At 39.4% G+C, this 25,394-nt stretch overlaps 1 protein-coding gene and 1 long non-coding RNA gene across 2 annotated transcripts; both read right to left on the minus strand.

The window, feature by feature from the left end:
- Positions 1–323: 323 nt before the first annotated feature.
- Positions 324–2,723, minus strand: LOC107182179. The gene is made up of 2 exons (XR_001512901.1): positions 2,367–2,723; positions 324–511 (listed from the first exon to the last, which is right to left on the minus strand). It is a non-coding gene; the product is annotated as an uncharacterized LOC107182179 (long non-coding RNA).
- Positions 2,724–3,408: 685 nt separating this feature from the next.
- Positions 3,409–24,957, minus strand: TMX4 (thioredoxin related transmembrane protein 4). The gene is made up of 7 exons (XM_015560225.1): positions 24,896–24,957; positions 18,881–19,009; positions 15,861–15,906; positions 9,286–9,387; positions 6,383–6,446; positions 4,586–4,771; positions 3,409–3,517 (listed from the first exon to the last, which is right to left on the minus strand). Exons 1-7 carry the CDS (start codon positions 24,955–24,957, stop codon positions 3,501–3,503), a joined length of 606 nt encoding a protein of 201 aa, XP_015415711.1. The 3' UTR covers positions 3,409–3,500.
- Between the last annotated feature and the right edge of the window lie 437 nt (positions 24,958–25,394).

Raw genomic sequence — 25,394 nt, forward strand, 5'->3', positions numbered from 1 at the left:
CAGACTGGATGGGGGATGGACGCAGAGGAGAAAATTTTTAACTCAGTAATCTTTTTTCACTGCCTAGGCCAGTGATGGCGAACCTTTTGAGCTCGGCGTGTCAGCATTTTGAAAAACCCTAACTTAACTCTGGTGCCGTGTCACATATAGAAATTTTTTGATATGTGCAACCATAGTAAAACAAAGATTTATATTTTGATATTTATTTTATATATTTAAATGCCATTTAACAAAGAAATATCAACCAAAGAAATGAGTTCGCATGTCAGAGGTGTCGTAGGTTCGCCATCACTGGCCTAGGCAAACAACTCTTGTGAAAACAGTTACATGAAAAGCAATCGATGGTTTTGTTTTTACTTAGCACTATCATAGGTTTTGAGGCAAATGGAAATTTACATAAAATGAAAACACACAGGATCAAGGATTATGTACAATTCTGTGATTAAGGTGCTTTGCAATTCAGGCAACGTTCTGCTAGAAACTCCTCTCTTGGTCCCAGTTGCTGCAGATACTATTTGAGGAGGCAAAGAATAAATACATGGATGAAGAGGAAAATAATTAAGTACCGTGGGCTAAATAATCAAGACTATTACAAGGAATATAAATAATAAATTTATAATGTATTGCAATACAAATAAGAAGTATTTTCAGTATAAAAATTGCATTTGCACAAAGAAGCTATTTAGTAACAAATACAATTACACTATTTGGAAACACGTCAAAGGTGTACCTAGTATGTCTCACATATACAAGTACAATGTCACAGTACACAGGAAACTTTACTGAGAATAAGCCACCTGAAGGCCAAGTCCCGGTCTGAAGCTGTCACGGGCCTGTCAGCAGAACCTCCTGGTTCAGGAAAGCTGTTCACAAGCTGTTGGAGGTTCATCAGACTTGATGACTCCGCGTTGGTTGCAAGACAAGCTGTAACCTCAGGAGAACCAAAACGTAGGACTGAGGTAAAGAGATACTAAACAAGGAACTTTTCTGTTGGCACAAAGGATGTGAATACTTTCCAAAATGCTGTCATATTTAACAGGATGGGTCTACCACACATTTATAACACTGGCAGAGATAACACTTCGACACGGAGATAAAGGACAGACAGACATTGATACATTAGCAAAAGCACCAATCTCCTTTCTCTCACTTCAAGCCAATTTAAGGTGCTGAAATCTCAGGTGTGCATACCCTGGCTTGTCTACCTTTTATTGACTCTTTAAGGTTTCCCATTCCTCACGCTTGGCTCGGTAATACAGTAACAGGAAATACTTCCCCTGAAAGATATTTTTATCATCTACTCCGAAGGTGTTACAGGATGCAGGCTTACATATGCCCAAATCATGTAGCAACACCAGAGCTATCAACAGATTTGGGCCATAAATAAATAAAAATGTGGCTTTCTCCAATGTCAAAAGCCAACCTGGCCAACACTTATTTGCTACCTCAATATACGATCGCTAAGCAAGTTGGGTAGTGTAACAGACCTAGCAAGAGATGTAATAAAGGAAACTAAGAAAAAGCTAGGTAGATGAAAAGGCACCTGCTCCAACTACTCAGTTACTTTTAATTCACCTGATTTTGATTTATACAAAATACTATTGTATAAGTAAATAACTGATACTACAATATAGGAAAGCGTGGCTAATGTTTACTTTTAAAATGAAAATCATGTTTCCATGCACTTGACTCCTGGAATAAATATAAGAAATATCCTTAAAATCCCATTGAAATGTTAATTTCAAATTATTTTAGGTTGACTTTTTGCCTTTAGTTTTACATACAGTCAGTACTGAAAACAACGTAAAGGCCTCAGGTGGAAAGAAATGAAATTAGTTGAGTATTTATCAGACCACTTGGTAAAAACCCCAATCTTTTGCCAGGATATTGAAAACAGGAAAAACGGGGAAAAAATGGTTCTCATAGCCAGACTTTTAAACTTCTAATGAATTTTCTTCTCCAAGATGCTTTTCTTTGCTCACTCCATTTTTTTAAAGTATTGCTGAGTATATATATAAAAATTTGGGGTCCAGCTGGAAATTGGCCTTACATTTCTAAAAAGTCAAAGTAGATTTCATTCCCTCCTCTCTAGTCAAATATTCAACTTAAAAAAAAAATGATGTTATTACAAAGGAGGGGAGCTTATACAGAAAAGCCAAACTGAATCCTTTCTTAGTCTGTAGCTCTGAACTTGAGCTTAATGATCTTTGAAAAGTCAATTCAGCTGATTGTAAGAGAAAGAAATCCAGTGCCGAGAGGGCACGCCCAGCTCAGCAATGATCCAGAAAAGCTTCCCGGGATCAGGAAGATGGAGCCGCCACCATCACAACGACTGCATTTTGGGTTAAGATGTATCAGAGACCTACCTTACGGAAGGAAAGAAAATGAGCAAATTCAAGATTTTCCTAGCCCCTCAGTTCTCTGATGGTCTCTAACTTGAGGTTGTGTTGCTGTCTGAAGAGAAAAACTATTATTGGTGACTCTTTTTGGGGGGAGTACAGGGGGGGTTGTCAAACCATCTTATTGAGGGTCTTTGGGGAAGGGTTGAAGGGCTGGGAGGACAATGAGATCCGATGTCCTTGGTTTGGTCAGGATCTCCCCAGCTTCATAGCTGCCAAAAGCTGGTGACTCTTTCTTATTTTGGGGGGTAATCCTCACCCGAGGATATTTTCCTATTGACTTTTAGAAAGAGTGGGGAGGGGGAGAGAGAGAGAGAAACACATCCATGTGAGAGACACATCAATTGGTTGCCTCCCGCAAGAGCTCTGACTAGGGAGCCTACAACTGAGGTACAGGCCCTAGACCAGAATTGAACCTGTGACCCTTCAGTCTGTGGGCTGACACCCTATCCACTGAGCCAAACCGGCTAGGGCCAAAAATCTGGTGACTCTCATGCTGCAGGATGAGGCTGTCAGGTAACTGAATTGGAAAGATGAAAAATAACCATCTCTAAAAATTAGATTCCGGCAGAATAAAAACCCCTTTTGTGTAAATTTGCAACAGGCTCATTCAAGCACAGAAAGAGAGCAAGTTTCAGAACCGCTCCCTCCCGCCAATGATCCCGTGTTCAAAGTTAATGGAAGAAAAGGGTTATCTAAACAGCCAGATAAGAGTACACTGCATATTTCTTTTTTAAAATGACAGAAACTTTTAAATTTCATAAGCCTGCACTACTTATTATTGTCTGGACCCAAGGGGTGTAGAATCAACTTTAGTCATCTTTCATAAGGTTTGGAATCTAATTTTATGAATTTATTCTAAAACATAAATCAGGTAAGGCAGAAGTAGATGGATGGATTTTTTAAAAGAAATTGGGCCTCCTGGGTACTTTTAGTAGATTGAGCACTGAGAGATTTACAGGGATAAAATTCTTTACAAGATTAAGAAAGAAGGAAATGAAACCAAATCTTTCATTTCCAGATACTCACTTTCATTAATTCTTTCACCATAAGCACATCACTGAAGGAGAACCAGAAATGTTCAGTTATTATTAAAGTGGTTCAAGGCCAGGGAACCCCTTGAGATGAAAACAAAACAACACAGTATTCAAGTTTTCTTCACAAGACTACCTTGTACTGGCAAGACTTAGGAGACTTCTGGATTGAGAATGAATATTGCTGAAGGGACTTTTTGAAAAAAAAAAATTACTCCATTTTGGCAAAAAAACAACAAAATTGTCTCCTGTAAAATCCCTACCACTTTTTGAATCCCCAAAGGTTACAATACTTCATTTGAGCTGCTTGGCAGTCCACCTTCATGGGCTGCGGTATTTGATTAACTAAACCCTTAAATCCACTAAACGCAGCTGATGTCTAAGAAGCATTGTGAAGTGTGGGGAGTCTGCAGGCTGTTGGCAGGAGAGCTGGAAATGGGACAGGTAAGAAATAAGACATAACAATGGATTTAAAGTCAAGACAACTGCCAAGCTCTTTTCCACAATAATCCAGGGCCCGCTCCATTTCTCTCTAAAAAAAGTGACCCAGTAGGATGGTGCCTGATGTTTCTTTAGTTTGACAAAAGTAACTTCTTAACACAGTTCTGGAGAAGCAAGACTTCTGCTCCACGGGAGGAAGCACAGGCTGCTTTGCTTTCACTTTACGGGGCCTGCAGCCTTGTCAATGAACAGTCCTCACCAGGGCTGGGCATCGCTACCTCTGGTCAAAACTCTCTCGCCCCAAGTAGATGCACGTGTGCCCATCCCAAGTCCCCAAGTGTATCCGAACACCACGCATCCTGATTGTCATGCCTGAAGGAGTCTCATTAATACACATTAGGCTTAATGCCGAGACTACATGACTAAGATGGATCTTTAAGAGAAGCTTGCTCGGGAAACAAGGAGGATTTTGGTTTAGGCTGCAGACAGAGGGAAGCCGGCACACTCCTCTGCTCTATGTCCTTGGAAATAGTCTGTGAACCTAAGGTCCCTTATCAGCATGCTGACTTCTGCGCTGCCTCACTGTGTCTTCCGTGTCAGAAGGACGGGGCTGCCCAGGGGCATCTTCCTTAGTCTCATTGGGTTCTCTTTCCTCCAGGGGCTTCCTTGGGGGCCCCTGATCCTGGGTGTCACTCGTCTCCTCATCCGCACCAGCGGCCAGGTTGTCCTCCTCCTCCTCTTCCTCTGGTTCGTCCTCATCACCAAAGTCTTCTTTCTCTTCCTCCTCGTCGTCTACAAGGCTGTCCTTGTTTTCTTCTTCGTTTGAGTCATCTTTTTCGTCCTCTGCATCCAGCAACTGTTCAGCCCTATGAGCCTCCTCTGACTTCTGACTCTGCTCTGTGGAGGAAGAGAGGGGAACGGCCTCTGAATGAACAATGGTCACTCAGCAATCAAACTGGCTGGGAAATAAAGGAAGGGGGGCACACGACAGTCTTCTCCACCTTGAAGCTGTTATTACCCAGGACAGATCTCTGTTTGGCGTCCTAGCCCCAGCCCAGGAGGGCAAAGGTTCCCTCAGGCTTTGTATTTTGTACCTTGTAGAACCTGGCTCAGTGATCTACTCACTAGCCGTGGTAACTTATTCACCATATGACAAGCTGAGCCAATCAGAGTGCTCCCAGCAGTTTCTGCCAGAGTGCGGAGGAAAAGCTCTCACTTTCTACAATGATTGCTACTGCTCTTGACAGCCACTGAAATCTGTCACATGGGAGCACAATCTAACATCCCTAAGCTGTGCTTGAAGCTAGAACAATCCTGGGCTTTCAGTTGTGTGTGTTAAATACATTTTCCTTTTCCCCCAAATTGCTTTAAATTGGCTTTCTGTTACTTCTAAGAATTCTAAGGAACATAATATACCTTGTAGTTATAGTCATGTGCAGCATTACAACGTTTCAATCAAGGACATACTGCATATACCACAGCAGTCCCATAAGATTATAATGGGGCTAAAAAATTCCTATTGTAGTCGTCTTGTAGCAGAGCAAGGTAATTCTTGTGTGTTTGTGGTGATGCTGGTGTAAATGCCTACTCTGCTGCCAGCTGTATAAAGTAAGACTATATCATCTGTGTGTGTGCATGTGCATTCTGTGATGTTGCACAAAAGACCAAAGCACACCTAATGATGTATTTCTCATAACGTATCCCTATCTCATAGCGCATGACTTTACCTATGGAAGTCCCAAAGCATTGAAAACTTCAAAAATCAAAAAGAAATATAGCTTATTTAAACTCCAACATAAAATTCAACGAAGTCTCATAAAAGTTTTTATGCAAAGTTTCAAAAACAGAATTAAAAACATGCAAATCCAGGGCTATTTGATCTCAGAAACAGTGTGAAACAGTACAAAGATTTGGGGAAACTTCTTTTTTTTAATTAAAAAAATTTTTTTAATTGATTTCAGAGAGAGAAAGGAAGAGGGAAATATAGAAACATCAAGGATGAAAGAGAATCATCAATTGGCTGTCTCCTGCACACCCCCTACTGGGTATTTAGCCTACAACCCAGGCATGTGCCCTGACCATTGGGAATAGAACCATGACTTCCTGGTTCATAGATGGACACTCACCAATGAACAACACCAGCCGGGCAGGGAGACTACTTTCAAAGCACTTAGAATAGTTATAGGCACACAATAAAATACTAATAAATGTGAGTTCCCTCCCTCCCTTTTCATTCCAGTTTGAATGAAGAAAAGGGTGTCAACTGATTAATGAAGGGCATACACTTAAAGGGAAAAAGAAATTGCCAAGATGAAATATTCCTTAACTTAAGAGAGAAAAAAGAGAATTTTGTTCAAGTCTACGTAGAGAACATATTTTAAGGAATTTAGTGGTGGTGGTTTGGTAGGTAACCTAGCACATCGGGGAAATCCACCACCTACATGAGCACGATAGGGCACAACACAGAATTCCAAAAATACTCTATTTACATGAGTTTATCACACTTACCGGGATGTTCAGATACATGCCTTGGAAATGGCACATAGAAACATTCTGATATTAACACCAAGACCTGGAAGGGGAAAAGGTGATTTTATAGTGAGTAGGTAGGACATTTATTTTCAAATAACCTTAAAAATTAAGCCTTCTACAACCAGATATTCATAAATAAATAATTAGCAGTTGGTCAAAAGTCCTCAAAACAGAAAAGGGTATACTTAAGAATTTCCTATTTTTTTAAATGTGATACAATATAGGGAAGATGCTAATGCTTGAAAACAGGGGTCACAAAGTCAAATGCCTAAGAGAGCCCACTAAAAATAGATGAATCAAGCGGGTATAAGAAAACAGACACTATCAGCCAAGTCTAAACTGGCCTTTAAAAAACACTCTTCTGGACAAACTGAACTGGTCGGTACATGGGCTGCCCCTCACCATAAATAGTAATAGCACTTCCTACAACAATGTCTTAAAGGTATTCTAAAATTTTAAAGAACCCCAAGTCATAGTCTTTTGGATTCAATTTTATAAATGTCAAATGAGTATCCTACATTTTGTTCAGAATTATTACCACCTGTATTTTCATTTATTAATTTATTTAATATTTGGTTCATTAACATCTGGGGGCAAGATTCAAAAAGAGAAAAAAATGGCAGTTTAATTATAAATCAATAAAGAACAATTGAGTTTCAAAAAGAAAATGAATAAAGCACTTCGATAGATACTTAAGAGATACAGAGATTACAACCATTGGGAAGGATTAAGAATGATACATCTGAAGAAGGCACATTTAAGGCCCTGGGCATAGTCAGGAAGAGCTGGGTAGCAGCACAGGTCTAGCTCCTTTCAGCTACACCAAATTGGGTCATGGGGGCACTTAGGTCCAGAGAAAGCTCTGAATGCCAGTCTGAGGAGACCCAACTTCTTATAAAGGAATAATATTTTATGTCACTTAATCACTTGAACAGTCTTAAATCAACTCTCTTCTTTCTTTGGGTCAAGCTTCTAATAACCTTCCTACACTGATTATTTAAATCTGTTTCCAAATGAACTTAGGACATAGGCACATCTGACATGATTTCTTGGGTTTAAAGTAAACCTCAAAGATAAAACTCTAAAACTTTATGCTGAGAAGACTTTCCAACGGTCTTGCATTAGGCTCACAATCAACCTACATTCTCCACAGCTCTACCTTAGTCTTCAGGGATCTCATATTGTTCCCTCTACACGAACCTCATGCTCCTGTGGCTCTAGAATATACTACCAGAAAAATCTAGGACCAGATGGTAGATGGGAGAAGTACACTAACATCCAAGGTCAAATTTATATCCAAAGTCAAATCCTTTTAGACCAGACCATTAGGGGCATGTTAAGAGCAGTATGGTCAGTGCATCAGAATGGGAACACACCTAGGACCTAATGAATGACGTATCTAAGTTCTATCCCCATCTGTGAGGTTAACATTTAGTCAAATCTCAAATATAAACCATAGTATGAAGGAAGCATGCTCATGGCAAAATAAAATGGGTTCCCTGGAATAGGACTTTGTTGTACTAACTTATGACTTGCTATAAAACAACTGCTAATATTTTAAGCTTATTTTAAAAAGATTTTGCTAGCCCTGGTCAGGGCACATACCTAGGCTGTGGGTTCAATCCCATCGGGCACATACAGGAGGCAACTATTCGATGTTTCTCTCTCCCTTACTCTGTTTAAAAATTAATAAAAGCAGCCCTAACCAGTTTTGCTCAGTGGATAGAGCATCGGCCTGCAGACTGAAGGGTCCCAGGTTCGATTCAGGTCAAGGGCATGTACCTTGGTTGCGGGGACATCCCCAGTGGGGGGTGTGCAGGAGGCAGCTGATCGATGTTTCTCTCTCATCAATGTTTCTAACTCTCTATCCCTCTCCCTTCCTCCCTGTAAAAAATCAATAAAATATATGAAAAACAAAAAAATGCATATCCTGAGGTGAGGATTAAAAAAAAAAGACTTTGCTAAAGAGCCACAATTTATTATAAAGTGTAAGGACAGACTTTGAAGATAATCTTAACTAAAAGTTTGTCTTTTTTATATAAACTTTTAGTAAACATCACTTATTCCTATCATATAGTATTTAGGAGCTATGTGGTTTATATATAGTATAAGGGCATTTAAGAATTTGTTTTAATTAGTTTAAAGCTCAATCAAATGGATCAGCGAAAGCTTAACAAATTATATCAAAGAATAAAGCATGCCACAATACTTACAGTTGCCTACATAGTTAAATAAATACATTTATTATTCCGACTCTTACCTAAAGTATCTAGGGAGAAAATGCACGAAGACCTACTAGATAGGTAAGCACTAGATGTGCTTTGCACCTGATTTTTTTTTCACAATATTGACTGTGTTTTCTAGTCCCTTCTTTCAACATTATCTTATAAAATCCACCTCAGACTAAGGAGAGTGTATGTGCAAGCAGCTGGCCAGGGTTAGAGGTTTAATTGGAGGGTATGAACAAGAAAAGAATCATCTCATTCACTGGAGGAACAGATCCACAGCATTGGCCTTATCACCACAGAGTTCCAATCAAGTGGGCAATGTGTGAAATCACTGCTGATGGGGTTGTCTTGCAAACTATCAATTCAAGTATGATCTCAGCTTTTCTTTTCATCACTGCCTATATTTTGGGCAGCACAGATCTTCAGAAAATATAAAGGCTAGAATTAAAAGATAATGATTTAATGAATTTTCCACTATTTCTCAAATTAGCATTGTAAGCAGTATCAAATAAACAAACGCTACTTAACTGCTTAGATTACACACAAAATAATGTTTGTTTAGGTGTTTTTTCTTTCTTGGCTGCTTTGTAGTTTTGCATAAAACCCATTAGGCTTTAAGAAAAGGAAAGAAGATTGGCAATTATCTCTTACCAGACCCATAAGAAGGCCAAAAATCAAGGTGGCAATGACGAAAAGGACATAAGAACACCAAGCAGGCATTCCAACGGTCACTGTGAAATAGTTGTGAAGATGCTGTAAGTAAAAGAAAAATTATTTATAATGACGACCAAAAATGTTTAAATCTAGCTCTCCAGCTATCACTCAAGTCTGCAAATTGTTTCCACATAGAGGAGTTCCCACAAGGTCATCCAGTGGTTTATGCATCTGCGATTCCTCAGAACAAGTCAAGCTTTACAATAGCAGGAACCTGAGAGTATACTCAAGGTTATAGGTGATAAGAGTTCTCATTCTTTGGAGTTCATAATCTGATAGAATTGTTTTTCTAGTCCCTTCTTCCACAGTGATAGATTTTTTTTTTGGTCACTCTCTGCTAATAATTATATATACCTCAATATTTACTTGTAATATGGAATCCATAAAAATTAAACTTCTTAAGCCTTAACCAATTGTTAAGTAGAACTAAATACTAGAGAACATCAATCATTTTAAACGTCTCCATACTTCCTCTTTCTAGTCATTTCTCTACCTCTACCCATCCTTAACAGCTTTCCTAAATCACCATAAAACCTAAAATGTAATATTAGACAGAAGGTTTCCCCAGTTCATTCATTATGAGGAAATGAGATTTCATGAGGTTTTGAGTAGAGTGCACATTCTTTTTTTAAAAAAAAAAAAATATTTTATTGATTTTTACAGAGAGGAAAAGAGAGGGATAGAGAGTTAGAAACATCGATGAGAGAGAAACATTGATTAGTCGTCTCCTGCACAGTCTCTACTGGGGATGTGCCCGCAATCAAGGTACATGCCCTTGACCGGAATCGAACCTGGGACCCTTGAGTCCACAGGCTGATGCTCTATCCACTGAGCCAAACCGGTCAGGGCAACACATTCTTTTTTTACTATTCCCTAGAACTCTATTTGATACCAAAGGGTTAAAAAAAAAGAGAGATACAATCTGAACTAGAAATTATTTCCATGCTAAAATCACACAGAAATTACAGATATGAAGTGGTAGTTTAGAGTCAACACCCACTTAGATGGGGAATTGCAGGAGCCATGCTTCCTCATGAAGGTTTAGTGATTATGGCCTACGTTTCAGGCCATTGAAGCTTCAAGAACAGTCGTTCGAAATTTACTGGGCACACGATAAAATGGCTCCAAGCTAAATGTCATCAGCAGGCAGAGATAACAAGTGAAAGACTTGCCTAGAACAGATGTAATAGCTAAAAACGAGTCCAAGTTTCCATTTTAATATTTCTCAAAATCTAAATTACTCAGGTCATTGGTTTCTGTTTATAAATGTCAACACAATTAAGTAATATACTTCATTTTGGCTTATATCTAAATGATAAACAAACAAAAAAGCTTGTTCAACTAATCTAGACAAATCTGAGATCTCTTCTCTCCAATCCCTGACTCAGCTGAAGAGATAGATATAAAGACTCAGCAACTACTTTGAACACTGATCCATGTAAAAAATATTTGTTAGGTAAGTTATAGGTACTAGCAAATCCTTCAAGTATTCATAGGAAATGCAAATAATCTGGATTTGTAACACTGTCATCTGTAACTGTTGTCTACAGTGGTCATTATTCTGTCTTCAGCCAAGGCAACTGTTTATTCAGAATAATCCAGCATTATGGAATCCAGCATTATGGAACCCAGCAGGCAAAAGTATTGGGATTTCAAATGTTGTTTTAGTCAAATCCTTTTCAAGGGAAGTTCTAAATACTGCACAGGTTCCTACTTTAGAAAACTCTATGTACTGAACATAGTTAATGCTTTTCTTGGTGACTCAGTGAGGTGATCAGGATTAATCCCTGAAATGTGCCAAGGAATTAGAAGATAGAGAAAGCCAGTCTGCCTTTGAGCTGACCTATGGACGTAAGTATTCTGAAACTTGCTCTATAAAAAATATCTGCCCATTTGCCTTACTCATATGGTTGGAATGAGTTATGTGCAGTTATAAATCCTTCTAGACAGCATCGTATGCCCTTTCTGCAAAATAAATGATTAAAGTAACCCTCAGAACCTTTCTATTTTCTAGAATGCAGTAAATCATTTGCCTTTGTGTCACTGCATTCTGAGTCACACATTTCTTAGCACATTCAAAATACCTACTTATTTTAATAAGCTCCACTTCAATGTTCTTGTATCTGCTGATACTTTGGAGGATTTATTTGAGCTTCTTAGAGAAATCCTGACAGAGCGCTGGTAGAATGTGGTCTTTTAGATGATTACTACTAAAGTCTCATTAATCAAGTTTTGTTTTCACAGCTGCAGACATAAACCTTTATCTGTTTACATTATCTGCCACCATAATGGTTTTAGAACACCTGAGTGTTAGGGTACTTGGTTTTAGTTCAGCCGTGGGCAAACTATGGCCCGCAGGCCGAATTCGGCCAGTTTGAAATGAATAAAACTAAAAAAAAAAAAAAAAAGACCTGTACCCTTTTATGTAATGATGTTGACTTTGAATTTATATTAGTTCACAGAAACACTCCATCCATGCTTTTGTTCCGGCCCTCTGGTCCAGTTTAAGAACCCATTGTGGCCCTCGAGTCAAAAAGTTTGCCCACCCCTGTTTTAGTTACTTAAAGTTTTTATATAAATATACTAGAGGCCCAGTGAACAAATTCATGAACCAGTGGGGTCCCTTAGCCTGGCCTGCAGGATTAGGCCAAAATCAGCTCTCTGATGTCCCCCGAGGTGTCCCAGATTGTAAGAGGGCGCAGGCCAGGCCAAGAGACCTCCCTGGTTCACAATCAGGGCTGGGAAGGGACCCGGGAGGGCTCCAGGGCATGTCCGGCCCATCCAGCTCAGTCCCAATTGGCTGGACCCCAGCAGCAAGCTAACCTACCAGTCAGAGCATCTGCCCCCTGGTGGTCAGTGCACATCATAGTGAGCAGTTGAGCATCCTTACCATATCATTAGCATATTATGCTTTGATTGGTTGAATAGCCAACTGGACTGCAGGACACTTAGCATATTAGGCTTTTATTATACAGGACTAGAGGACCGGTGCACAATCCTAACCTGATCCCCATAACTGCCTAACTGCTGTCCCCTGCCTGACTGATCCCCCTAACTGCCTATCTGCTCTCCCCTCCTGGCCTGATCCCCCTTAACTGCCTATCTGTTCTACCCTCCTGGCCGAAACCCCCTAACTGCCCATCTGCTCTCCCTTCCTCTCTGTGCCTTCAGACCCCGGCATAGGAGTGCTGAGAGCTCTCAGCCAAGGCCCCGCCCCTGTCCTAATGCCCCCCTGCATGGGCCTGCGCACGCCTCCGCTGGGGGGACCACCCCGTCCTGATGCCCCCGATGGCAGCCTCATGTCCCAGTGGTGCAAGTCCCCGCCCCCCTCCCTGCCCACCAGCTCCTGTGTACGCACAGCCTGTTGAACAGTCGTGACTGGGACACCGTTAGGACCAATTAGCATATTACCTCTTTATATATATATAGATGTTTCCAGGCAATTACTGATTAAAATTTACCAAATTCAATTTTAAATTTCTGTGTTTCTTTAACTGCCAGGCAATGACAGTTTTCACTTGAGGAAAATACTGATTCTTGTTGTGTGTGTTCATTACAAGGAAGCATTCTACTGTTTCCTTAAAATACACAGACATGTTGTCTAACGGGCATGACACCTTATTATTGATGACTGATTTAGAGCCAATTTTGGGTAACATGTAGTTTTGAGTAAGAAGACTGAATGAAGATACCATTAGAGTAGAATATATAAAAACATTCCAAGCAGTGGCCAGATGAATTTAAGCAATGGAGCCAGGCCAACACATTCACAGATCAGAGGCAGAGCCCTTCCTCCCCAAGGAGGCCAGCACTCCCTCTGGGACCTGAACTACTGCAGGTGAGATCAGATGCTTCCCAGGGGCACCCACCCACCCAGCCCAGTGTTGCACAGTCTCATTCAGGGCTGGGCTGGCCCAGAAGGACAGAGAGCCTTTTGTATTTATATTCTACCTATGTCACAAAATACACTCCGAGGAGTTTGGGGACAGGCCCTACATCCCCTCTATCCTTCTTAGACACAGGTAAGGATCCTCAAATATATTCCCTGAATGGAGCAGCTCAGAAAGACTTCTCCAGTGACAGCCAAGGTTTTACTACTTCCTCTTCCATGTCATACCCTCTGCAACAAGACACAACCTTGCCGGCCCCTGCAGACATTAAGAAATATATCCTGTGGATGTGCACCATCTCATTATAATATTATTCTAGATCAGGGGTGGGCAAACTTTTTGACTCGAGGGCCACAATGGGTTCTTAAACTGGACCGGAGGGCCGGAACAAAAGCATGGATGGAGTGTTTGTGTGAACTAATATAAATTCAAAGTCAACATCATTACATAAAAGGGTACGGTCTTTTTTTTTTTTTTTAGTTTTATTCATTTCAAACGGGCCGGATCCGGCGGGCCGTAGTTTGCCCATGGCTGTTCTAGATATTAGGTGCAAGAAAAGAAAAGCAAACGAAGATATGCCACTATAAAAAACACCGTGGATATTTCACAGTTTTAAAATACACTCTTACTATTCTCCAGTCTAAATACTCATGGTCTTTACTTCTCATCATGTGACATTTACAAAGCATTAGACCTTCTCTATCACATGGATTATCCTCCCAAAGATGCAGCACACTTATAGTGACTAAATTCTGCCATTTGCCTGTGTAACTACAGTAACGTTAAGAAGAGGGAAGTTACCGTATTAGCTTAGTAAGCAGCACAAATTCACCATATCAAATCTATAAAAATAAAAGCGTAATATGTGAATTAGACCAGACAACCTTCCAGACGAAGCTGGATCTGCAGCCCCAGGATTGAGGAAGCTGCTGTGGCTGCAAAGGTCTATTCTTGCGCAAATTTTGTGCATCAGGCCTCTAGTCAAATAATATTTAAGTACATTCAAATGCTAAACCTAACTAGTAAGTACACAATATACAACTGCCATAAAGCCTTATTTTAATCCTGCCATCAGAGTTTGTTAAGAAATAAATGAATAGAAACAAAACATTTTTGTTTCCTAAACAGAGGGGAAAAGCAAAATAATGACAACAATAATTAATGAATATAACTAACAAAAACAGTTATCAAGTATGTACTTGGTGCGGGTTCTATGCTAAGCATTCTAAGAATTCTAGTAACAACAGTTACAAGAGGAAAAGCAATGGGTTCAGAGACTTATACACAAGGTGGAGAATAATGGCTTGTCCTCCGGAAAAGAGATAATGCCTCCTTGCATCATTGTAGCCAACTGTGATGAGAGATAAGAAGACAAAGACTGACGGTCTCTCCAAACACTTGCTACAGACAGAATCTCAGTCCCAGGATTCCTAACTCTGTCTAAGGCACCACTTCTGGTCCATCTCACAAGGCAGAAAATAAAACACAACTTAAAAACTTAGACACAAAAGGTTGCTCTTAAATTTCCCTCAACATATCTCTACGTGCATGAGAAACAGAGAGTCTTCTTGAGCTCCTTGAATATTAAGTTCCAAAATGACATCGTGACCTACACAAAGCTTAGGAAGACAAATACAGGAACTCATTTTGAAGACGTAGAATACTTTAAGAATATATATTTAATTCCATAGCAATTGTGCTAAATCTGACAGGATTTAGCTCACTCTACACATAAAGGGGAGCACAAGGTTTTGTGACACATTCAAAATTATATAATTGTCCAAACTTTTAACTAAATAATAGTTTGAATTCACTGAAATGACTCAGTGAAATGATACAATCACATATGGCAAGAGTGTCCAAACTTTTTCCTGAAGGGGCAGAGAGCGAATATTTTAGGCTTGTGGGCCACATGGTCTCTGTCACAGCTACTCAACTTTACCACTTAGAGTGAAAGCAACAGGTAATGAATGAACATGGCTATGTTTCAAAAACAGGTGGCCAGCCCACAACCTATAGTTTGCTGATTGCTGACATACAAATTCACTTTCGGGCCTAATCTTTGATCTGTAGGAGATTATGACAATGGGAATATAAAATGAAGTAAAACCACATAAACCTGATTCAGCTTTGATAGAGATTCATCTCTGATCTAAGAAAGTATGACTCTGACACAACAGTCACTGGTCATTGTTCAATTTTTGTCTTTCTACACAAAGACACATTTCCACTGGGGACCCTTGTGAGAGTAGTTGTGTGGCTTAATAAGAAAAGTGAGATTATAAAAGTACTCACAATGTTTATTTTCCTATGGTTTAAAAGTTACATTCTTACTCTTTAAAAACCCTCTGCAAAGCCCTAACCGGTTTGGCTCAGTGGATAGAGCATCGGCCTGTGGACTGAAGGGTCTCGGGTTCGATTCCGGTTAAGGGCATGTACGTTGGTTGTGGGTGCATCCCCAGTAGGGGGTGTGCAGGAGGCAGGTGATCAATGTTTCTCTCTCATCGATGTTTCTAACTGTCTATCCCTCTCCCTTCCTCTCTGTAAAAAATCAATAAAATATATTTTTTAAAAAAGCCCTCTGCAAAGATAATCACAAAGGGTATATTTAAGATTACTCACCCAAATCTTGCCAGAGATGCTAAAAAGGCCAGCCATTCCAGACATCCTAAAAAACAGAGAGAAGGAGAACCATTGGTGATGCATACTGTGAAAAAAACAAAAACTCAGGTCACAAGGATCCGCCCTTCCACTCTGCAATACATTGTCCTCTCTCCTGGATTTACTTGTGTTCATACAGAGCTTCAGCTCCACAGCCATCATTTCAGTCACTGCTGTAAATACATTCAAATCCCCTGGCCCCTTCTCCCTCCACTGTATATACCTGGCAAAACCCCAACTGTGGGCACTGCAGGTCTCTGGGGACAAATCAGCTGACTGCTCTTCCTTCAGTCACAAACCTGTTTGTGCCTCAGTACTGCACTTTCAGGCTCTACCTGCCAGGACAGCTCTTGTGCTTTTCCCTTTCTTCACACCCTTCCACCCTCTTCTCCCCATTCACTCTCAGCTCACACTCCTCACATGTCACTGTGAAATCAGAAGCCATTATGTGATCTCTCTTATCTGCTCACCACCCAATCTGAGCCTGGGGTTCACCTGCATGCACCTTCTCTTGTTTCCACAGAGAAAGTCTATCTGCCCTCCTCCTCTTGGCCTTGGATCCCACCCCTTTGGCTTATTAACGTCTTGGTTCTTTTTGCCAGCCCCTCTGCCTGCATCAGCAACTTCTTCCTTTCTGCTGGGTCATTCTCATGGGCATGAAAACATACTCTACCTTCTCCATCTTTTAAAAGAGTGACCTTGGACCCTCCAGCTTCTCTTCTCCAAGGAGTAGGCCACACTTGTTTCTTCTTCCTTACTGTACCTTTAACCCATTTGAATCTGCCCCTGCTCTCACTACTGCAGTGTCACTAGTTGTGAAAGCCACAATGACCTTGCAATTGCTTCATTCAACGCCCATGTCTCAGACTTGACCTTCTTTCACCTCTTGGTAACAGGACACAGGCCTACTCTACACTCGTGAGCACCTAATTTACTTGGCTTCCGGGAAACCAATAACCCTGCTTGTCCTCCTGACTCACTGGTACTCATTTTCAGTTTCTTGACTCCTTTTGCTGACTCCTTCTCTTCTTAATTGTGGGTGTCATGTGGCTAGGCCCCAAGTACTTTTCTCTCAATCTTTAGGGGATCTCCTCCCTCCCAAGGCTTTAGATACCATGTATATGTTTTGTATTTGTGTTACTGAATTTGTGTTTTGAATTTGTGTTACTGTCCAAGGACCCATCTCCATACATCCAACTTGACAGCTCTACAAAGAAATCTGCATCTCAAACTTAACACATTTAACACTGAACCCTTGCTTTTCTCTTGCTCAAACCAGTAAGATTCAAACCAGAAACCCAAGAGATTTTTTGTAAATCTTCCCTCTCCTTCACCTTAGCCAAGTCTACCTGCAAAGTATTTTAAATCCACCCATTCTCTCCATCCCACTGCTGCCACCCTGCTATGCACCAGCACCATCCCTAGGCTAGACAGGGCAACAGCCTCCTAGCTGTCTGACCTCATCCTTGCCCTCCCAGTCTCTTCTCCGAAGAGCCACCATGTCATTGCACGCACTGATAGCATCCAGGTTCCTCAATGTGGTCAAAGGCCTGTAGGAGCTGGCTCCTGCCTGCCCCTCTTTCTCAGCTTATATACTAATATATACTACTCTCCCCACCAATCACCATCTTGACCCCGGCACCTTCCTGCTCTCAGCATACCAAGCTCTTCCAAACTGGGGCCTATCCCCATGTCACACTGATTCCTGGGAATATTCCTCCCCTGCTCTGCATGCACCTCAGTTGATCTATCCTTCAGGTCTCGCTACTGTCCTTCCCTCAGAGCGACCTCTCCTCGTCCCTCATCCAACAGAGGTCCCTGCCCCACAGTTATTCCCTGCCTTAGTAAACATTGTTTTTGTTTGTTTTGTTTTGTTTGAAACAGCCTACAATTCTTTGTATCTCTATTTTTTTTCCTCAATCTGCTTTACTTTCAGCTGCCTGAGGGGAGCAGAAGTACATGCCCATCTTTTTCACTTTTGAATATCTAGCAGCTGGAACAGTATCTGGCATAAACTCATCTCCAATACTGGTAGAATGAAAGCTGCTTTTACGGTAGACTAAATTACGTATTTCCAGAGTATTACATAAGTGCTATTTACGTGATGTATTCCTGAAATATTACATCATTTAATCCTTTTTCAGCAAGGATATTCCCTATACTTGTATATATTAACAAAATTAATTGCAAATATGATAACTCATTCATAACTAAAACCAACTATGGGAAAAGTTATTATGGATTGGCCCTATCTACCTCACCAATTATTATGTAGTTCACCCTCATGGTTGTAAGTTACCCAGCAATATTCCGCTGGGTAGTTAAAGACACCACAGGTTTTATTTTCCACATTGATACGAGAGTAATTCCTTCATAAACTATAATTCAAGAAAGAGCCACTTCCATATCTTATCAATAATTTAAAAGGAAGAAAGAATGATAACTGTGTTCAATACCATATTTTCTAAAGAGAAAAAAAGTTGGCCCTGACCGGTTTGGCTCAGTGGATAGAGCGTCGGCCTGCGGACTGAAGGGTCCCAGGTTCGATTCCGGTCAAGGGCATGTACCTCGGTTGCAGGCACATCCCCAGTGAGGAGTGTGCAGGAGGCAGGTGATTGATGTTTCTCTCTCATCGATGTTTCTAACTTTCTATCCCTCTCCCTTCCTCTCTGTAAAAAATCAATAAAATATATATTCAAAAAAAAGAGAAAACAGTTGGTTGGTGTGGCTTAGTGAAAAAGTTAGGGGTGACTTTCTGCAACCCACCTGAAGCTGGACACTTACTTCCCAGTATACTCACAACTAGCTGAAACACGTGGGCCATAAAACCCAAAACATACATGGTCTAAGCATGGTCATATGTAGCTTGGGTAATCAGAAGTGAATATGAAGAAAAACGGAGACTTTCAAGGTCCATGAACTGTTCACTTGATACTGCTTGTTTCATTAATAGGCCCCATTAGATAAAAATTACAAGTTACGTTAAAGAAGCCGGGTACTTCCAGCCAGTCAGAGGCTCAACTGATTGCCACTTCTTCTCTAAGATATAATTCTGCAGGTCTTCGTAGATTCCTGGGCCACGGTAACGGCGGAATATCCCGTCCTTTGCACTATAAATTATAAAAACAAATAGAAAACACACAGATTAAATAACAAGTGTTGCAGATAACAAAAATAACTATTGGTTTTACATGTGAACTACACTCTGAATTTTAACTTGGCTTAAATAGAGAAAAAATTATAGCTAGGCATAAATAAGGAAGCACGCGTAAGTATTAATCTATTACAAATGAGAAATTGAAAAAAGCATTAAACGTTCTAATTTATCACTGCAAAATTCACGAGCATAAGCAAAGTTCTTGCCAAGTTACTTTTTATTATTTTTGCTACCAAGTATTTCAAGTTTCTCTTATAACAGCAAAACAGCAGTTGTTATTAAGTTTTAAAAACTGTCTCTACATTTCCAAATTTTATCATTTAAGTCCCTCCTTGAAAATGAACAAAACACCATCTCACATGCCCCTTTAGTCTTCCCCCTCTCCTGCTTTCTCCCCAGTCAAGCTTCCTAAGAGCAGAGTCTACATTCACCATTTTCTCTTAAGATATTACTCATTCACAATCCGTGCGACTTAGGGTTATACTTCCACGATTCCATGGAAACTGCTCATATGGAGGAGAGTCCCCAGTGACTCTGAAGCACCACATCCAGGCAGCACTTTTCTTTTGTCTGGCACTGGCACTGCCCACAACTGAACACGCCTTCTTCCCTCTCTCCCTTGGCCTTTGAGCTCTCTGGACTTCTTCCTCCTATTCTGACCACTCCTCCTCGTTCCTCACTCCCTGTCCTAAGGCTGGTCAACCCCAAGTTTTATCCATGACCTACTTCTATTCCTGTTGCATACATTCTCTCTAAATATATTTTAACTCTTAACTTGATTCTGGGAAATTCCCAATATGTATTTCCAGTCTAAATCTTTTGAGCTTTAGATCCTCAAATCAGACTATCACCTAAACTTTTCTATTTGAAATTAGCATAGTTACTTTACACTATCTTCTCCATTTTGGCCTCTATCTTCCAAACCTTATCTTATTCTAATAGCTCCTCAATAGCTTTTACTAGTGACACATGGCCTATCCGTAGTCATCGCAGGCTTTTCCTTCCTTATGGCTAATTGGTCACCAAGTCCCAATGATCCCACCTCCCAAGCATCTCCAGAACCCACCCCTTCCTTTCTCTTCCCCCTCTCACTATCTGAGCCTCCCTAACATCACATCACCCAGGATGACCCATACAGAACTCATTACAGTTCTCAGAAGGTAGCTCATTTTCTTCTGGGCTTATCCATGGCATCTCCTGTATCTGGAAAGGTCTCTCTACCTTGTCTATTTAACCAATTCCAACATATCCTTTAAGAATCATCCCACCTTTTATGTCATCAGAAAAATCTTCTTTGACCCCACGCCCACCCCCCACCTTCAATTAGCTGCCTGCAGCACTCTGAGCATCCCTCTCTTCTAATAGCTATCATTCCCACAGAGCTGTCTTTCTCCTCCAAATGTTAAGCTGAATGTGTAATGGTTATGGAAATCAACTTAGAATTCTTGGTACACATCTACCGATTTATAATATTTGCAAGCCCAGAAAATTATTTCAACTTACTGAAAAAATGCTGGGAGAGTGGTGACAAAGAAGCGGCCACTCAAACCTACAAGAAGCATAAACAAAAAAAGTTACAAGTCAAACTCTGACTAACCCAAGCAGCTAACTTAATTTATAAGAACAAGCAACCTAAGATGACCTGCGTGTGCGTGTGTGTGTGTGTGTGTGTGTGTGTGTGTGTGTGTATTTCAGAGAGGAAGGGATAGGGAGACAGAGATAGAAACATCAATGATGAGAAACACTAATTGGCTACCTCCTGCACTGGGGATTGAGCCTGCAACCTTGGCATGTGCCCTGACCAGGAATTGAACCATGACCTTCTGGTTCATAGGTCAGTGCTCACCACCACCCACTGAGCCATGCTGGCCAGGTGAGCTTGCTTTTATATCACAGAATTAAGTCACATACACTATTTATTTTTTTGACTTAAAGAAATTTCATTTTTACTCATTTTCATTACCTAATGCATTCCAGTCAGTGACATACAACTTGCTTATTCTGATGTTACATAGGAGTTTTCTGGTTTGTGTATCACTTAGAATTTTATGATGGCTGACAGAACAGGTTATAGTCATGTAATGACTATATGACCTGAGATAAATTACTTAACCTTTCTGACCTTAGATAAATTGCTTAACTTTTCTAGTCTCAGTGACCTCCTCTAGAAAATGAGCATATTAAAGCCTAACTGAATTGTTCTGAAGTTACACTAGCTCAGTATATTAAGTACTTACTAGTAGCACATAGTAAAGGACTCAGTCAATAAATTACAGGTATTATTAGATCAGATGTAGGTTTTAAAATAATAACGAATCTGAAATAATAAGATCATGTTTAATCTTTGCACACTTATAAAATTTGCAAGTACTGTCCAGGGACAGTACATTAAACAGATTTTCTCAAATTTTCAGTAAAGCAAACCTTTATTGAACATTAACTAGACATCGAACGCTATGCGAAGTACATGTGAAAACAAAGACAAATACAACCCTTAATAAGTCAGCAAATCTTTACTAATTACCTTTGTTCCCGGGACTGTGATAACTACTAAGACACAAAGATAAGTAAAAACATGTCCAGTCTTTGTTCTCACAGAGCTTACAGTCTGGTTAGTGGCAGAGGGAAAGACCTTGATACTTACCATCATAACTCTAAACAGATAGATGATATCAAGAAAGGGGCATGCAACAGAAGTCTGAATGAGACTAGGAGTAAGAACAAATCCCTGCTCTTTATATGTTTACAAATAAAAACATTTCCATGGGCACCGAGAATGAGCGAGCCTGGTACTGGCAAAGAGGAGAGGGAAAGGATGTTCCTGGCCAGCATGGGGAAATGACAGCCATGATTTCCACATTTCTCATCACTTCTGACTTTCCCACTGAAGAACCATTTGGACAAAATCAAAATCTATTCAAATAAAGTAGATCAAATGTCACATCTTTGTGGTTATTTGAAACGCTCAAGGTTTACTTTCAATAACATACAAAAGTTGCTTATACCCATTGTATAAATTAAATTTTATTCAGCATGATAATTTATTGATTAGTGATGAGTCTTTCCAAAGAAGAAATTGCTTTTTTTCTCCCTCATATCAAACCAAGCAGACTCTAAAATAGCTCTATGGCACTTAAAGAACACACATTACTATGAAGGCAGTGAAAGTCAATGCTACAGCCGAACCGGTTTGGCTCAGTGTATAGAGCGTCGGCCTGCGGACTCAAGGGTCCCGGGTTCAATTCCGGTCGGGGGCATGTGCCTTGGTTGCGGGCATGTCCCCACTGGGGGGCGTGCAGGAGGCAGCTGGTCGATCTCTCTCATCGATGTTTCTAGCTCCCTATCCCTCTCCCTTCTTCTCTGTAAAGGATCAGTAAAATGTATTTTTAAAAAAAAGTCAATGCTACAAAAAGAAACATTTACTACATACATTTATCATTGTACATCTTTTTAAAGGTTGTACTGGCAGTAACAACACCACAAGTGACCTGAGAAGTCAACTGAGACTGTTAGCAAGCATGTCTGTCTGCAGGGCATTTTCACCTCTAACACTGCTTGGAATTCCACGCTAGCAGGGAACATGGGTATCTTTTCATTTATTTTCAACTCTAAACTGCCAGGGGGAAAAGTGTTGGTAATCCTAAGGGCTTAAAAATTACTATATGCTTAAAATAATTATTATAAACAATTTCACAGCTCACTTCTTTACTAGCTAGAGATTCCTATGATCACCCAAGTTTCTATGTTAGAAAAGTGACAATGTTAGCGTATTATGCTTTATTTAGATGATCTTTTAAAATGGAATGAATAAATAGCATGTCACCACTTCTTCAAGTTTCTATTTAGGTCTTACATTTATTAAAATACATAGATAGGATTTCTAATAAATGTTATCAGTGAAGACAATATTTTTAACCTTTCTTTAAAATCCTGCAAATGTTCCTGGTCATCACTGGCCATGGCAATAAGTTAAAAAGTAAACAATAAATACATAAAATACTTCATAAAACACAGTAAGTTATATAATATACAAAATAATATTTCCAGTGTCACAGACCAGCTTACCTGTGGTCAAACCCCACTTCTGCCTCTTATTTGATTTTAACCAAAGACATTAAATCTGTCTGGGCTTAGGTTTTCTTATTATAAATAAGCATCATGATTTCTCATACTATTTTGGTATTAAATGATTTTACATTTATAAAGAACATAGAAAACAGTACCTGATATATAAGTACTAAATACTAGTTATTATTTCATATTTTTAAATCTCTGATTCAAAGTTGAAGTAAAATGAAAGCCTATAACAAACACAAACTAATTTATTGTTAAGTGCTTTGGAAATTGTACATTATTTTGGATAATATAACATTTTCACTAATAAATGTGCTAATGGAAATCAATGAGTACAGAGAAAATAAGAGAAATACAGTGACAAATGGTCTCAGATTTTTGTTTTAGGCTAGAAGGTATAGGATGCATGTTCCCAAAATTGCTAGGTTAAAGGGTATAAAAATGTTTTAGCTTTTAATATGAATTGCTATTTTGTTTTTTTGTAATGATGATATCAATATACAAAACTGCTAATTAAGGTTCATTGAAAATAATGACCATTATTAACAAATGGTTGCACCTCAAGATTGCTTCATGTTTGTTAATATTTTTTCAAATGACAACCCATGTGGGACAGTAACAAGGTTACAACATCTAACTCAGATATGAGTTGTTTGCTGTCTGGGATAATATATTGTCACTGACGATGTATTCAGTAAAATCAATAACAAAATCTAGAGCAACCAAAGTAGTCCTTGGATTGTGACAACTACTAAACCCTTAAATATCTGACACCATAGAAAACTGATCTCAAATAAATGTCACTTCTGAGAGGCTGAAAGATGTCAGAAAGCTCTGAGTCTCATGCCAGCGCTCCAAAAATGTCTTCTAACCTTTAACACTGATGTTATGAAGTTTCAAGGGAGACATTCATTACCTTAAAAGTTAAAAACATGATCAACAGAGAAGCACAATCTTAGGTTATGGTCTCAGGGTTTAAAAACAAGTTAAATGTGGATCTTAAGGAATATAATAACAACATGGGGGAAGCTCCTTTTAAGGTTTGAGTGATGGTTCACTGCAACAAACATCAGTAAGCGGGGAAGAAACAAGTGCACTCAAACCTTCAAGTAAGAGAGAACGTTTGACCACAGGCCTTCCAAAATTCCTACAGGCCTGCCCTTTTTACTTTAAGGGCCAACTACCATCTTAAAATGAAGACTATACTGCAACATAAAAGAGGCATTAATCCAAAATGCAGAAAAAAACTTATTAGCAACTATATCTTAAACATTTAGCAAAATAAAAAGAAATGTTAAAAGACTAGAGAGAAAATTATGACAGGGAACTATATTTTGATAGGCAGAAGCACAATAGAAATTACTTGAGTTCTAGATTAAGAAAATGGGGATAGCTACTGGCTTTTGCTTCACCATTTATTAGCTGTTTTACCTTGGACATGTGACTTAACCTCTCTGAGCCTTAGTTTTTTAAAGAGTATAGAGAGAAACAGTCTATTCTTCCTAGGGTTGTTATGAGCCTGAAATGTATATAAGTGCTTAACACACTTAGAGGCTGAAGTAAATGTTTAAGTATTAATTAGCACTAAAGAAAGAAGCAAAGGAAAAACAATAAATAAAAAGTAGATTAAACCTTATCTTTGAGGGCAATAAATAGAATAAAAAAGGATCAGTTTTATAATTATAAAATTAAAATATTAACACTAACTGAAGTACAATAAACTAAATTGGCTTCTGAAATTAATGGTTTTAATCATAAAGCTTACTCTTTCTTGGCTGTTGCAGGGGTCTGGTTTACCTCTAATCTAGTGACATAGCCATCATCCATGGATGCTCTATGAGCAGCTACTGTTTTCCTGTCTTTGACAACTAAGCTTATCTGCATGGAACAGAAGGTTCAAGTATATATTCATACGTAGTAAATTTAATTTCCCAAAGTCAACAACTGAAACATCATCTGGTCTATGCAATATTAAACAGGCAATGTAATGTCTAATCTAAGGTCTGTCCTTCCCGTGACTTCTACAGCTCAACTGTAAAAATATAATGTATTTCTAATTCCCAGTCTTTATAATTCTGAAATCCTAAAAATATTTCTTATTAAATATACCAATGGAATAGTTAGAGGAATAACTAAAGAATTATGCATGAATACTTCAAAATTCTTCCTTTCCCTTCTTTTTAAATTTTGCAGAGAAAAGAAATGAAATTATCCCTAGTTAGCAGCCCTGATGAAAGAATATACTAATAGAGACCTATAACCAA

Source organism: Myotis davidii, unplaced genomic scaffold, assembly GCF_000327345.1.
Source record: "Myotis davidii unplaced genomic scaffold, ASM32734v1 scaffold32, whole genome shotgun sequence".
Classification (NCBI taxonomy): domain Eukaryota; kingdom Metazoa; phylum Chordata; class Mammalia; order Chiroptera; family Vespertilionidae; genus Myotis; species Myotis davidii.